This window comes from Haliotis asinina, chromosome 11 (genome assembly GCF_037392515.1).
Source record: "Haliotis asinina isolate JCU_RB_2024 chromosome 11, JCU_Hal_asi_v2, whole genome shotgun sequence".
NCBI lineage: Eukaryota > Metazoa > Mollusca > Gastropoda > Lepetellida > Haliotidae > Haliotis > Haliotis asinina.
In genome coordinates this window covers 9,730,128-9,745,556 of record NC_090290.1, presented here as the reverse complement: position 1 = coordinate 9,745,556, position 15,429 = coordinate 9,730,128, and the positions used below count along the sequence as shown (strand labels likewise).

The following is a 15,429-nucleotide window of genomic DNA, read 5'->3' as shown; positions in this document are numbered from 1 at the left end:
GTTTATGTACTACCATCAGATTTTAGGGTGTTCTCATACATTTTGTTGATAGCAAATGTGTTTGTATGTCTGGAAGATTTATAGATTTCATGATATATGATGTGTATGGTTTAACAGCAAGTAAATCACCTGTCAGTACATTACACAGACCTCTCATCTCGTTCACACCTGGTAAAAACATACACGCATCTGTCACTCACACGTACCACCGTAACGATTCAGCTGCGTTGGAACGTATTATACCAACATAGCGGGTGGGTTTGGGCATTTTACTGATGCTTCAAGCATTCTGACAACCTTTTATATTATATATTCAGTGACACAAAATCACCAGTACAATACAATACCTGGCACCTCAGCCTCATAACGTATAAATACATGTCTCGGTGTACAGTAAGTAACGTCCGTATTTTGTGTCTATGTTGTTTAGGCCACAACACAGCGGATTGGTCTTGAGGATAATTTTCATTTGATAACAAATTGTAGTTGAATAATATAAAACCAGTGGTATGGTATACCAGCAACATGTGGTAACGATATGTTGTAAACATGTGAGAAGTGAAACCTAGGCCTTAGGTCTGATGCGCGAATATGAAAGCTACAGACTGTAATCGTATAGTAGCGGTGACACTACCAAACGATTGCTTCTGATGAGCTCCATGTAGCACTGTGGCTTTTTGTATCAGTAAATTCTAGAAAGAGTATTGAAAATTCAAAAGTGACCTTTTGGCCTTACGTGTCAGACTTATGAATGAAAATACAATACATGTACTGGCTTTGTAACCTTATGAATGTTTGCTCTATATTTGCAGATATGATGATTTGTACGAGACTGTTCTGTTCAACTACAACTGGCTCCACGCCAAACTGAGCTCCATGCCACTACAGAGTGTTCTGGCAGACTTTGAGGACCTTCTGGAGCATGTGTACGACAAAGACGTCAAACTCATCGCCGACGCCATTCGACTGTCTAGCTCCATCTTGAACCACTACCCAAGCATGCTGGGCCCTCAGATTACAGGGAGACTGCTCCCTTATTATGCACATAATCCCAAGATCAGAAGTCTGATTGAACAGTGTGACACTGACGGTCTCCCAAACTGCGCCCTGGTACCTGCGTTTCACTGTCTCCACACGCCAAGTGGTCCGTTACAATACTCACTGGAAGGGCACGCCTTCGCACCTTACGGAATAGCCGTCACGTCAGATGCTAAGTACCTTGTCACTGCTTCCAACAAGATCATTATCTGGGACCTGTCGACTGGAGTCGTGTTTCGGAACATCGCTGTTGGTGTTTCTGGGATCATGTCTTCAATATCTATATCTCCCAATGACAAGTACGCAGTTAGCCACACAAACAATAACCAAGTGGTTGTATGTTCCATCAAAACTGGAGAGTTCTCCGTCATCACACCAGTCACTGGGGATAACACACAGACTGTTGATGGCACTACCGTGTCAAATACTCACATTGCAATTTGGATTCAGAACCAGTGGCATCTCTACACCATTGAAGGAAAACTTGTTGGACGGTTTGAGTCTGAGTTGAAGATGAGACTTCTTAAGGTTACATTTGCCGAAGATGACAAGAACTATTTGATCCTTAAAAGTGGGACTGAAGATGACAATGATATGGCGCTAGAGGTTCAGGATAGGTCCATTGATCCGTTTGAGTTTCACAGTGCAATAGCCATAACTGCGGATAAGAAGACTCTTTATGCTTGCATCGAGATCAGCGACAATGCAGTTGCTGTGTACAAGCGTGAGGAAAGTGTTTGGAAGTATGACAGGACTCTTGGAGATAACACAGACCAGGTGTTTGCTTTGACCCTCACAGAGGAAGAAAACTACTTGATAGCAACATCGGCTCTTGGATATAAGTTATGGGATCTCAAAACAGACAAGGTCCGAGAACTCAAACTGCCCCCAGGAACAAGAAACATACCAACCAAGAACCAGCTGACAAGCATGGTCGTGTTCACCAAAGGGAACCAGTTCGTTGTTGCTGGAGTGCGGAAGAACATTTATGTATGGGATGTGAAACAGGGTAATCTGGTAAAAACCCTGGATGGTCATTTTGGTCGAATCATCGCCTTGACGGCTGTTCATGTTGGGTGCAATGTTGTCATATCATCTTCAATGGATAAAACCATTAAGGTGTGGAACTTTGACAAGATCCTGGAAGAGGTTCATACCATTGACAGACTTGAGAAACCCATTGAAACAATACATCTGTGCCCCAAGGCTGGGATCTGTGTCACGACTACACGGAATCTGGTTGCTGTGTGGAACACCGAGACTGGTCGGCTGGTAAAGGCATTTGCCAGCAATTCCAGAAGTGCTATAGTTACCCATGCAGTGTGTACCGATGATGGCGCCTACATCATTTCAGCGGAATCAGGCAGCCTTGTGTTCTGGGATGTTGAAAAGGAGAAGGCTTTCAAGACAATTCAGTTGGGAGATGTTCAGATGGTACAACTAAACGAGGAAGACACAAGAGTTATTGCAGTTGCTAAATCCGCAGTTGGAAAAGGAGTTTGCTCTTGTTTTTCAATTCCAGAGGTGGACGATGTGTACAAATTTGAATACAATGTCAAAAAGTACAGACAGCCCGTCCTGACGAAAGATGGACTATTTCTAGCAGTTCCAGCGAGTGACAAGAGTGGGGATGTGATTGGTGCCTACCATGCTAAAACTGGAACACATCTGTACAATCTGCAGCTGAAATATAACAATTACGTTGAATACTCCCACCTGGTGGCAATGCCTCATGATCAGAACCAGATAGCTGTGATTGATCCCGACAAGGGGAACATTCTGGACTTAAAGAAGAAGACTCTGGTTCGATCTGTGAAGGGATGGAACGGATGTGCCACTCAGAACGGGAAGATTGGTCTCTATGCTCCTCCCCGAGGTGGTTTACAGCTCATTGAAGTGCGGACAGGAAAGACCGTGAAAACTATGATCCCTAAAGTAGCAGAGGGGGTGTTTTCAATTAAGGTCATGTTCACAAAGAACGACAAACATGTAGTCTATTACCATTCTGGACGAAGAACAATCAGAGTGTTCCGAGTGTCGGATTGCAAGATGGTGGCCAATTTTAAGGCTTCTGCTGATGTTAAGTGTATGGTTGGGGATGAGATGGGCTCCAGTCTTGTGATCAGTGCTGTGGATGGGAGTCTGACTGTCCTGACACTAGCAGACCCAGGGGAGGAAAGCAGTCAGGAACTAATCAAATCACTGCCAAGTCGACAACTACACAAAGCATCCAACGGCAGAGGAGCTGCAAATGGGGATGTGTTTCAGGCTAAGACTACCATAGGCACTGCTCTGCAGGTAGCAAGGTTTGTGGCGAAAGCAAGGGGAGCTCAAAAGTCACGAGCATGTGTCATTTCTTAGGGAAGCGGAGGAATCTCTAGGATAATGGGCCAGTAGATGTTTATTTTTCTTCCACCTAACTCTCCATACACACCATTCCCATGCCTCCGTCCATACCTTTTATATTATTTTCATTTTTTGTTTCCTTGGTCCTACTTGATCTAGTCACTTTTGTTCAGGACCATCATCTTAAAGGTGCCCCACCCTTCGAGGCTTTCTTTACTTTGACTACAAACCGTGTTGGCTGTTGGGCATGGTGCATTTACTAGCAACAAAATAACACTACACTTAGATGTTTAAGAGGGCAAGCCAATGGAATGTGTAGTGAACTGCCTAACCTCTGCCAGCAGAAACACTCAAAGGCCGATAGTGTATAATAACACATCACATTAACCTTGAGAGGATTAGATGCAGCTCTATCCTTAATACCTTGTGTACTGTGTCCGTCCACATATTGAATCTTGTAGTCAAGATGCACCAAACCTCGCCTTCAAGGGATTTTGAAGTCACCAGGCAGTAAAGAGGCACAACTCTGTGAAACTTCATTTTCACTTCATTGTTTGAGGACGTTAGCCATTTAGATATGTGTGTAGAGTCCGCATCAATCCAGCCTTTTAGTTAAGCTATCGATGTGGATACAATGATATTCTTCAGCATTCTCCGAATGAAGTATTCGATATATCGGATGTTCTTTGTTACACATTTTAGCATTCACAAATATTAGACTTGGCATGGAACCAGCTAGATCAGTGTAGAGGTATTAGCATTTTCACAGAATGGAGACATCTGTCTCAATGAGGAGAACATAAATAGTCATCAGGTTTGCCGAACTAACAGGTATGGATTGACACTTGGGGTCACGGGCGGGCAGATACCACTTATACTTTTATGGAATATTTGATTCCTTTTCTTTCTCTTATAACGATGACGTGAAGGTTGGACCAGCCTGGTGACGTCCAGTACTATCAGCAGACACCATTATATACTACTCAACCCCTGGCAAGGATACATGAAATTTTTATACCATTTACATTTCTGAGTAGCATATTTACCGTTGTCAACCAGCACGTCATGTAAAGTTTACAAAAGAGGTACAATGTCAACAAATTGAGTATTTGCTCTCCATTTCTTTTACGTTGTTCCATTTTATGTGTGTTTACCAAACAATATTTGGGGGGCTTAGAAGAAGACAAGGGGGACGACTGCTTCTGTGATGTCTGTTACTGGAAGACCTATTTCAGTCACTGCTATAAACAAGCCCTAAACTGAGGAACAGAACAAACTTCTCTTGTTGTTACCTCCGTTTCAAGTCATCCATGATCTTCAACGAAAGAGGTTATTGTCTGTGTAAGCCTTGAAGATTCATTATATTCTCCATTTCAGTAATACCATTCATTATCGTATTAGGGATCAGCACTCAATCGAGGGTTAACTGCTTTCAAGAGAGATTCTCAACATGTTTATTTTGAAACCTCTTTTGACTGTGCGATCTTCCCAGAAACCCATTGACGCGTGGGCACAGTTGAAATTAGCATTTCATCAATGCTACTGTGACAGTGGGCACAATATCTCTGAGCCCATTCTTGGGGTCGCCGTAGCTAATGGTTATAAAAACGATTGGAAACATATACGAAGAACAAATACTCAATTTGTTGTTACCTTAGGATCGTTATGAATGTATTTTCAGCTTAAATGCTAAAGGAAATGGTAATGTACACATCACAGGGCAATAAAACTGATGTAAAAGAAAAGGGTATTGTTTCTTTACACATACAGAGACGAGGCAGGGGAAGTTGGCAAATTGTGTTAAATACGGATATAGACAGATGATGAATACGATCCAGAAAGATACGAACATTTTCAGCGGTGGTCATGCTTTGCTCAATACACGATATCATGGACAAACACGTAGATACGGCACATATACGGAGATATGCATCGAAATACTATGGAATGTATACTGAAACTAACCGACATAGACGACCTACGATGGCCATGCAAACTGATACGACGGACGACTGATGCGACATACACGGAGATTTGACGGACATACACGGAGATATAACAGTCATTCACTGACAAACGACCGACACTCTCGAAGATTTGACAGACGTACACAGAGATATAATACATATTCACTGAAATACGGTCGACATACCGGGAGATTTTGACAGACATTCTCGAAGATTCACAAAAATATAGCAGACATTCACTGAAATACGACCGACATTCTCGAAGATTTGACAGACGTACACAGAGATATAACAGACATTCACTGAAATATGAATGATATTATCGGAGATGTGACGGACGTACACGACCATATGACGGCCATTCAATGACAGACATACATGGAACTATAACAGAAATAGACACTGAGTTTTGGAAATGACTCTTGGAACATTAAGAATCTCGCGGAAGTCGCGGTGGCTGAGCGGGCTAGGCGGCTGACTTTGTGTGCTGGCGATTAGGTGCCTGACTCTGAGGGTGCGGGTTCGAATCCCGGATGGGACTCAACCGAAAAAAGTACTAGAATTTGTACTTTACTAAGAAAGTGAAATCCCAAATATGACATATGTTGCAAGAATCTCTCGTACACCGAAGGGTATCTGTACCATAAATGATTGTTTACATATTCATATATAGTAAACGCAACTGGAAGCTCAGTAAAACCAGTTACTTCCTTTGGTGTGATAGAGAAGACACAAAATATCACAGGAAACAATTTACAAGGTTACATGGTAGATACGTAGTATTTAATATGATAGACTACTAACACCGGGCATCATTACTTCAGAAGCAGCCATATTGTATCTCAACTGCATTGCTATGTGCTATTGTTAATCGAACATATCAACCCTAATTGATTAACAGCTCACACCAGCAGACACGTGCAGTTCAATTCTGCCAATATCCTTTTCAATGTGATTTTTATGTAGAGACTGGGGTCAAGGAACATCTATCGATTGTCTCAAACAAACTTTGATAGTGTGCTATATTACACTAGAGTAGTGTGGTCAAGCCTTCAATTGTGTTGCTCACTTTAATGTCTCTTTACTAGCAACTGGTATGCCTTATGTTAGAAGGCATGTAGACTAGAATAAAAGTCAAATCAAGATTAAGAGACTATTTGTGAAGATATAGGTATCAAAGACCTCGAAATGATCGAGTCTTTCAGAATCCCCACTACTTGGAGACTATCCAAGATAATGGGACAAACCAAATGTCAAATTTAAGAACCTTCCACTTTATCAGAGAGTGACTGAATTGTTGTGGTTCCAGCCGCAGTGTTTTGTTTGACTATTTACGCATCATCACGGCGGCAGTCACCAGTCAACCTACACTTTCGACGCACTTCACCATTCTGCTATCCGTCTTCCTCGTCATATCATCAGACATTGGAAATGGTTTAGCGTCGCTCTCAATACGGAAATAACGCATTAGTGTGTATATATATATATATATATATATATATATGTGTGTGTGTGTGTGTGTGTGTGTGTGTGTGTGTGTGTGTGTGTGTGTGTGTGTTGTTGTTGTTGTTGTTTTTCATGTTATATTTTACAGATTAAGATAGATATGCAGCAGAGAGCGTTTGGGTGATCCTGGCACAGTCAGGCTGGTAAAGCTCATCATCAGCTCAGGGACCGCGCTCTCTCTATACGCAGCCCAGACAGCGAATGGGGCTTCTCCCAGGAAACACTGCCTAGTCGAACCCACCAAGAACGTTCCGGAGAAAATGAAAGCTCCCCAAAACAGCAGCCTTCTGCATTACGCAGATTGTTAGAAGGGCTGTGCCCCGGTGGACAATCCGGGCACTCTCCAGATCTGCGCCAAGAGATCAGGAGGTACCAAACCAAGGGCACTGAGAACAATGGGGAGCCAGATGACAGTGTCCTTGGGATGCAAGCGAGACATTTCAAAGGCGAGGTCCCCATATTTACCATGCTTTTCCTGAATCTTGCCAATGACATTGCTGTCAAAAGGGACAGGAAATTCTATGATATAAATAATTTCATTGGTTTTATCAAAAAGGACAAGATCAGGTTTGTTGGCTGGAATTCGTGTCAGGTATATTGGTTTATTCCAGAGAAGTTTGAAAGCATCTATTTCCAGGACACCCTGGGTATGTTCAGGGTGTACCATGGATGGACCTCGAGGTCAAAGCCACAGGCATGACGGAGACGATAGTAAAAGTGGCGAGCTATGCTACAGCGGCTTATTGTCATGGATACTGTACACCAACGAATTATAAGTGAGCCAGCCACTACCTTGAAGTACTTTATCAGCCTCCGTTATATTGATGGACTATTGCTCAATGTGCTTTAAACAACAAACAAACATACATAACAGATATGGTATGGCGCCACCAAGTACCGACCCACATTCTTCCTGATTTCAACACGGACGCTTTGTCAACAAGACCACGAACACAGCAAACAAATTATGACACTATCAAGGAAGATCGGCAAGAATACGACCATATCCAAGACTCTGAGATTGTCCATGACTGTTGGATTGTTTAAGAATTTGAAACTCCAAAGTTTGAGACCCCAAGACAGAGTCCAAAAAATGAGACTTTTCACGTACTTGGTCTATAGCAGAATGACAATATCCAAGACCCTGTGACTATCAGCATCGCCATCAACTGACTGTGACACAACTACAATAATACAATAATATATGTATACTAATTATTTGAGATTATCCAGTAATAGGATCAAGACCAGCATAACAGATTGGACCATGATATTGCCCATGACTGTGTGAATATTATCGATCATGACTCAATCCAAGAGTGTGAAACTATTGATGCCTCTAATTTCCGTGTGATAATTCATGACCGTGGCACAGTTCTTGACCATCAAACATTGAAGATGTCTCAGACTACGAGACCATCTATTACTGTGAGACTTGAAATGGTCCATGGCTATGGTATAAATCCATTAATATGAGACTATTGTAGACTATTCTATTATCAGAGGTTAGAAAGTCATCCATGAAACTTTGAGACTATTCTGGACTGAAGTTACCCAATACCATATTGTTGCGTTGGGCCCTTACTCAAAACAATGACATTACCACTGACCAAATCGAGACTTGGCGATGGCGTTAAACCCCAACCAACCGACATCTGGTGTTAATGTCGTACACCAACCACAATATTTACGATTAATATGTACATTTTGTTCTTTCAAACACAGTTTTCTCACTTCACAAGAGCAATATGAAACTAAACTTGTCGACGTTTACGAATTTTATTCACAGTTCACGTGTGACATCGAGTCTTGTGTTGTCTAAGGTTGTATTTATTTTTTTGCTGTTTAACAGCATTTCAAGTTTGTGATTGCAGTCTTTAAATATTTTTCACTTACAGTAGCAACATTGGTGTACATGGGGTACGATGACACGCATCCACCATGCCGGATCACTCGATAACCTATATGTTCTCTAACGTTCAACATGAATTCCTGAAGATGGATTTTCCCTGTCATAGGCTATCTCCCGTGGCATTGCCAAAATATTGCAGTAGAAGGAAATAGGTATTATTGATTGAATGCTTGACAATTTGTGATAAATTCTAGCCTTTCAAATAGCGTATGACACTGGGCCGTGTTTATTCATTTAAGTTGTCACTGTCCAAGGTATTGATACTTCTGGGAATAGTAGCGTCTGCTGAAGATGCTTCATCAGCAATCGATTATCTATGATATGAACCGCAATGGAATTTCAATACAAAGTTTCCGTTTGTCAATATAGGTTCTTCACCTCTTGTAAATCCAAAGTGAAGAAATTGCAGAAGGTAGTTCCCGATCCACGTGGCTTGTGTTGACATGGATGCTGGTGTCTCTTTACAGGTGACAAAAGGCATACTCTGTATTGCCATCAATAGGTTGCCACAAGCAATAGTTTTGTGGATATATACCAAGTCTAAGCCAATTTGTGGCGGACTAGGTCTGAGACAAGGAGTTTTGCTGAGACCATGTGGCTTGCGGGATGGACGTTCTGTCTATTTACATTTCAACACATTGAAGGTAACATTTGTTTCACCGTCACAACACTTCGAGCAAGTGGCTAAAACTTCACGGGAGTGTGAATTAACTGCATAGCATAAAAAGTGTGATATTTGGTTGTTCACTGCAAGTGCACACCACAAAATATGTGTTCTCTGGCTATAGGCAGCATATGCATTCCATAAAACTTTGAACTGTGCCATAGACACCGGGATATATTTGTCTAAATTTATTTTTTGAGATAATAGCTTTTATTTGATTTTTTACTGCATTACTGCACGGCAGCGTGATTTTGGTTGTATTCTGCTTGTACGTATCTTAAAGAGTGTGATATCTGGCTGTATCCTACACGTGCATACTCTTAATAAGTGTGATATTTGTCTGTTTGCAGCATGTATTCAGGCAAATCTGACTGCACGTCCATGATAGTTATTGTATTCTTCTAGAGGACTTCCAACAGAGGGGAATAATGTATTCAGAGACTAAAACATATTAGGATAGCCTAAGAAGGATAAAAGCTAATGTTTTATACCGTGCACCCAATATTCAGGAAATGTAGTTCGGAACCAGATACGTCTGCGGGTGCAGTGTCTCTGGAATGTCATGAGCTCCTGCGATACTTCTTGTAGTGAGTGAAGTGTAGAGTACTGGGTCAAACGGTGCTCGTGACAGTATTATATTAATATCATGGCGTGTCAGCTGAATGTGTGAGGACTGTTCTGTTTGATGCAGGCTTTAGTCGGTTACAGTTGTAGTGAAACAACGTACATATTCACGCATCATACACTTGATCTTAAAGTTTCTGAAAAAATAGAATAAAATGCATGAATGCCTGAGAATGAACACATTTTGGCACACATGGCAAAAGTAAAAGAAATTCTTCGTGTGGATTACTTGAAATACGTGATGGCAAAAGGTGTTTGCGAACATAACATGACCGTCATTAACAGCAGCCCGAAAGAGCTAGCTTTTCACAGTAAGGACTTATTGTTTCACTTACCATACAAAAATCGTGATATCGAAAAACTTTGATATCTATCTCCCATATCAATGTGTCATCAGGTTAGGGGTCTTTTTTGTATTTACAACCAATCATCTCATGAAGTGATTTGTCGTGGACCCTTGCTTGACTTCGTTCCAGATAGGAATCAGGGTTTCTAGACTAAGAACTGCCGAGGAAAAGGAAGTGGTGTTTATGTGTTACATTGTTGAGGAGAGGATGTGAGTTTCTCTCCAAAGGTGAATGTTTTGGTTTCAGGAAATGCGACGAAAGACGTTCTACTGCATGTAATTAAAGGGGTTTTACATGGAAAGAAAATGTGTCTGTTGAGCTAGAAACGAGAAGGTTTGATAAAATACAATGTTGCCTCCTGAAAATGCGGAATTAGTCAGGGAAAAACTAACAAACATTGTCGTGGACTTTGTTGTATGTGCCTGTACATATACACCTTTTACTTCTATTTGAGTTTCTGCTGTCTCTGCTTGGAAACACAATGAGTGGATATGGTCTTAAGCTGGATTTAGCAATCGTCCCGAAACATAAAAGTCAAAACTGAAAACCGATTTACCTGTAAGGAGTATATTGGTCATGTTTCAGCACATCAGCCATTTTCAGTCAGCTACTTCGTCTCTGATGTCCAGACCAATCAGACTGCCGCGCAGGCAGTGTGCGCAACGTCCGGGTATCGTCTGGCCACCATCCGAGATGCAGAGACCATGAGGTTTATTGAAGACTTTCTCCTTGAGTAGGTGGTTGGTTTCGGTATGCGCGCGCATTTAGGGCAAACGTATTTGCATCATTGTTAGTGAAAGGGACTGAACAACAATTAAGATGCTTGTGTTTGAGATCACTTTGGCAACATAAAAATACACTATACATCAATCTTCGAAATGGGTATTCAATTGTGATGTAGTTGATACAGGGTAAGCAGTGTGCGAAATAGTCTCCAAGTTTTGCTTGCAAGTTGGGTTAGCTATGCCTGAAAGTTTCTAGCCCACACAATAATTCTCTAGCTCACGATTTCAATGTAGGATATATATACATTTATCATACCATAAACTTACATTATTATAAAGTTCTTAAAAGTAACTTGACAATCTGGAGAGAGTCATTTATTGAAAAGAATGACCTCATGATAATTCACCAGCCAGTGACTTGGAGGTTTATTGGAATTTTTACTAGCCACGGGCTAGGGGACCAGTGGCTATATGTTTCGCACACTACAGGTAACAGTGTTTAGAATCTTGCGTTACCAGCATGAAGGACTCATATCAGCAACCTTTTGATGACCCTTGGAATAGATTATAGAGGTACATGTTTGCCAAACAGTTTAGAGTAAAAGTTAAAATGCCATTGTTTATCAGACCACAAATTTTGCATTTTATAAAAGTGTTTAAAAATAACTTAACAAGCGTGAGAATGAAATGAAAATTCATCGACTAGCCAAGACAGTGACTTGGAGATTTACTAGCCTGGGTAGATTTTTTCTAGCCACGGGCTAGACGGCCGGTAGTTATTTCGCACACAGTATGTAACATGTGTTAGGGCCTCATGTCAGTAACAGTTTGATGACTTTTGGAATAGCCCGGTTAAACCCGGTTACGAATGTACATTTGCGCCCAACAGGTTAGTGTTGTTGTTTAAAGTAATCCCGCAAGGCCTGTATGTCTAGTGGGACTAAGGGATACATGATCAATGGGATGTGACTATAACAAGTAACCTCAAACAAAGTAGCCATGATTACTGACAGAATCACGTGGCTATTAGTGAGACCTCGGCTGACCGACGAGGAACACACTATAAATAAGGAGATGTTGGCTGATCTCAACAAGTCATTTCTTGAGTGGGACCAAATGAAACGAAACGAAGTTAACAGCAATGCCTGTTCTGAATTAGATCTAAAATCTAATTAAATGGCCATCAACGTCAACTTTTGACATTAATTAATTCAGTCTGATCGAAACATACTGAAATGCATGATAATCGTTTGTTTGTTGTGTAACGTCGCAATTACTAACATCACAGTGGTTCGTAAATTCTCGTATCTTAGCTTATACAAACATGTGATTGATATTGTGAGCGTCATGCACAACACACCATGCCACAGTCTACGCATTAGTTCTGCGCACAGGTAATACTCCAGAACAACGCTCTAAAGTATACTATCCCAAAAGAGACACGCAGAGGCGATTTGTATTTTTACAAATCTATTAATTACCTATTAAATACTTATATCTAATAGTATCCACTTGGTTGTATATACATTTCCGTCTTTTAAAAGCTGGGGTAAAATTTCATAAACTCAAGTGTATTTGTGGACGAGTTATACATGTTTGAAAATACCACATTTTTCTCGTCTATGCTTTTCTTTTTGGGGATAGTATATGTTCCACACACTGCAGTATTAACCCCGTCAGTGGATCAATGTGCACTCGGGTTTCTACCTTAGCTTCTTGGGGATCATACAATCAAAGCTCCATACATTTTACTTGGATGATTCTTATAGCTCACGTTTAACGAATCTGATATGAGAGTAACATACGGCTGCGTCTAAAGTGTCGCCGATTTCTAGGAAATTCGATACTGTAAACTTTGTGCGATTTACATATATAGGGTTCATATTGCTTCAGAGTATGAGAATATACGCGCCTGCAAAAAGCTCACTGTAAGTGTTCTACATTGCAGCAACATCGTTTCTGGCAACTACACGGATGCGTGGATAGCTCTTGAATTCGACGTCTTCAGTGGCCAGTTTAAGTGGCCGAATGGCGATGTTGCAGACTACACCGACTGGACTGGAGTTTCTTATGAACCGGATCAAATGTATGGTGGTGAGATCTGTGTTCGGTTGTCATGGTTACCAACTAATGTCTACACCTGGAGAACGACTAAGTGTACGGATGACCTCTTTCCACTTTGCGAAAGATGTACGTATTACCGTGCTTCTTGAACGCAGACAAATTCCATCTTTTTTGTGTTTTACTGTTTATTTAGTTCGAATGGTCCAGTAATTAGTCAATGCGTAATGATGGGTGTGAATCAGATGTAATGAGCTTTTTAAAATTCGTTTTTAAACGATTTGTTACATCTAAGAGCTAAAAATGGTATGACGTCACGGTTAGAAACTAAGACCATATGTAGTCATTACACCGGAGGTATATTTGAACATATTTGATGAGAGTGCCCTGATCATAGTCTAGATGATAATGGAAATACCGCAAAACCCATCATACACGCACATACCCCCAGTCGCCCCTATTGCTGATTATCAAACGAACATTAATGATCCGGGGTAGAATAGGTTTTCGGAAATCCGTGCATTTTTTTAATAATGCTCTGTAATGACGTTCTATCAATATTAGACCCGTTAAGGTCCCAGGGTAGAATAGGCCCTCAGCAACACATACTTGCCATAAAATGCGACTATGCTTGTCATCGGTTCCCAGTTGCGCAGGTCGATGCTGATGCTGTTGATCACTGGGTTGTCTGGTCCAGACCCGATTATTTACAGACCGCCCCCATATAGCTGGAATATCGCTAAGTGCAGAGTAAAACTAAACTCACTCACTCTGATTATCAACTACAACATGTCTGATAATTGCATTACATAAATTACAATTTCAAACATTAGGAGTGACTCTGACCTATCAGGAAGTGATTAACTGATATCATGTCTGTTATCGTCGCAGAATAGAATAGAAAAATGTTGGGATAATTAACGGCCATAGTCCCTCGTGTTATGATACCTGCTAAATTAATAGAAACACATGTATTCAGTAGACAGACCATTGCTCAAAATACAGACATGTGGAAGGTACCTGTCTAAGTGCTGCAGTTTATATATACTAGAAAAAAGTTCCTGGGGATTTATCCGTGATTTGCCTGTCAGTGGTCTTTAGAAACTGCATGCATGCATACACATACAATTAGCAGTCGTGTTAATCATGTTCTCATGCTTTTAAACCAGAACAAGCCCTTCTGAGATAGGAAGTACATGCATTACGTTAAAAACTGTAGAGCGTTCTTCTCATGAAATGTCGATTCTGTTATCGCTAAATGTCTTAGTTAGTCTTAGTTTTGATTTGTTGAAGCTCAGCGTCATTCGTTTAATCATAAGCGCGAGACGTCGTGCTTGTAATTGCAACTATATTCAGTATGTCAAGTTGACTTACTTTTTCTTGGGGAAGGATCCTGTGCTGATGAGCAGTACTAATATTCAGCTGGTATGCTTTGTTCTAATCTGTTAGGTATATCAAACTACATCGACGTTGTCCCCAGCCTCGACTACACCGACATGACGTTGCTCGCCGTCGTCGACGCAGCCTCGCCTATAGAGTGCGCTGCGAGGTGTATGGAATTGGACTTGTGTGACAGAATGACTTACAACGACCAACAGTGTAGCATCTACTCCTATAACATCGCCACGTGCTCTACCACTCAGCTGAAGATAGGAATCTAATCAGCGGGATATTAATGGATATTATTAACTTTTACTGCGCAGATTTGTCCCCCTTACTCGTGCCAGAACCCTAACACTGTAGGTTCGAATCTCTGTATGGCGTATCATAGTTTCTAGAACATAGTTTTCGACAAAGTCATAAGATGCATAATTGACATACTGTTTGTTGGAAACGTTATTAAACGTTATCTCATTGTTAGTGGTATAGATTAAATACTGCTTCGTGCAATGGCCTACCTTGCTCGAACTTCTGCATATTCAAACCTTTCGAATCGTGTTACCCTTGTCCCGCATTCTGCTGCCACTTTAATCGTAATAACAACACCATTAGTAGTAGGATACACCTGTTTTCTCAGACAGGCTAACTGCATAATCAGTGTCAAAATAAAGGCTTTTCATAACCATACAAAGCTGTTCTGTTGTCCCTGTTTGCAGCTGCCGTAGTTCTAACAATTAGCCACCCCCCACCCCCACCCTGTCCTATGATTACGAACTATCCCCTCACAAGTCTTTTTGATCAAGGTTACCAGGGAAGTTCTGTTAATAACTGAGTACGGTAACGGTCACCTCCATTACCA

General features: G+C 41.1%; 2 protein-coding genes across 3 annotated transcripts in view; both read left to right on the top strand.

Annotated features, from left to right (window-relative positions):
• Positions 1 to 5,129, top strand: part of LOC137256312 (NACHT and WD repeat domain-containing protein 2-like) — a 53,342-nt gene extending 48,213 nt beyond the window's left edge. For both annotated transcript variants that reach the window (XM_067794071.1, XM_067794072.1), the window contains one exon: positions 813 to 5,129. In XM_067794071.1, coding sequence (XP_067650172.1) covers positions 813 to 3,399 — 2,587 coding nt within the window. In that variant the 3' untranslated portion in view covers positions 3,400 to 5,129. The remainder of the gene's footprint in view (positions 1 to 812) is intronic.
• A 5,196-nt stretch (positions 5,130 to 10,325) lies between these two features.
• Positions 10,326 to 14,851, top strand: LOC137256496 (uncharacterized). Its single transcript, XM_067794332.1, has 4 exons — positions 10,326 to 10,368; positions 10,990 to 11,137; positions 13,078 to 13,319; positions 14,640 to 14,851. The coding sequence occupies exons 1-4, from the start codon at positions 10,326 to 10,328 to the stop codon at positions 14,849 to 14,851; spliced, it is 645 nt and encodes a 214-aa protein (XP_067650433.1).
• Positions 14,852 to 15,429: the final 578 nt, after the last annotated feature.

Bases quoted from the DNA above. Each gene is read 5' to 3' on its own strand.
- LOC137256496 (XM_067794332.1), top strand. From the start codon at position 10,326: ATGACCGTCATTAACAGCAGCCCGAAAGAGCTAGCTTTTCACA. The intron at 10,369-10,989 runs GTAAGGACTTAT...GTCATGTTTCAG, and splicing joins GAAAGAGCTAGCTTTTCACA to CACATCAGCCATTTTCAGTC. The intron at 11,138-13,077 runs GTAGGTGGTTGG...TCTACATTGCAG, and splicing joins ATTGAAGACTTTCTCCTTGA to CAACATCGTTTCTGGCAACT.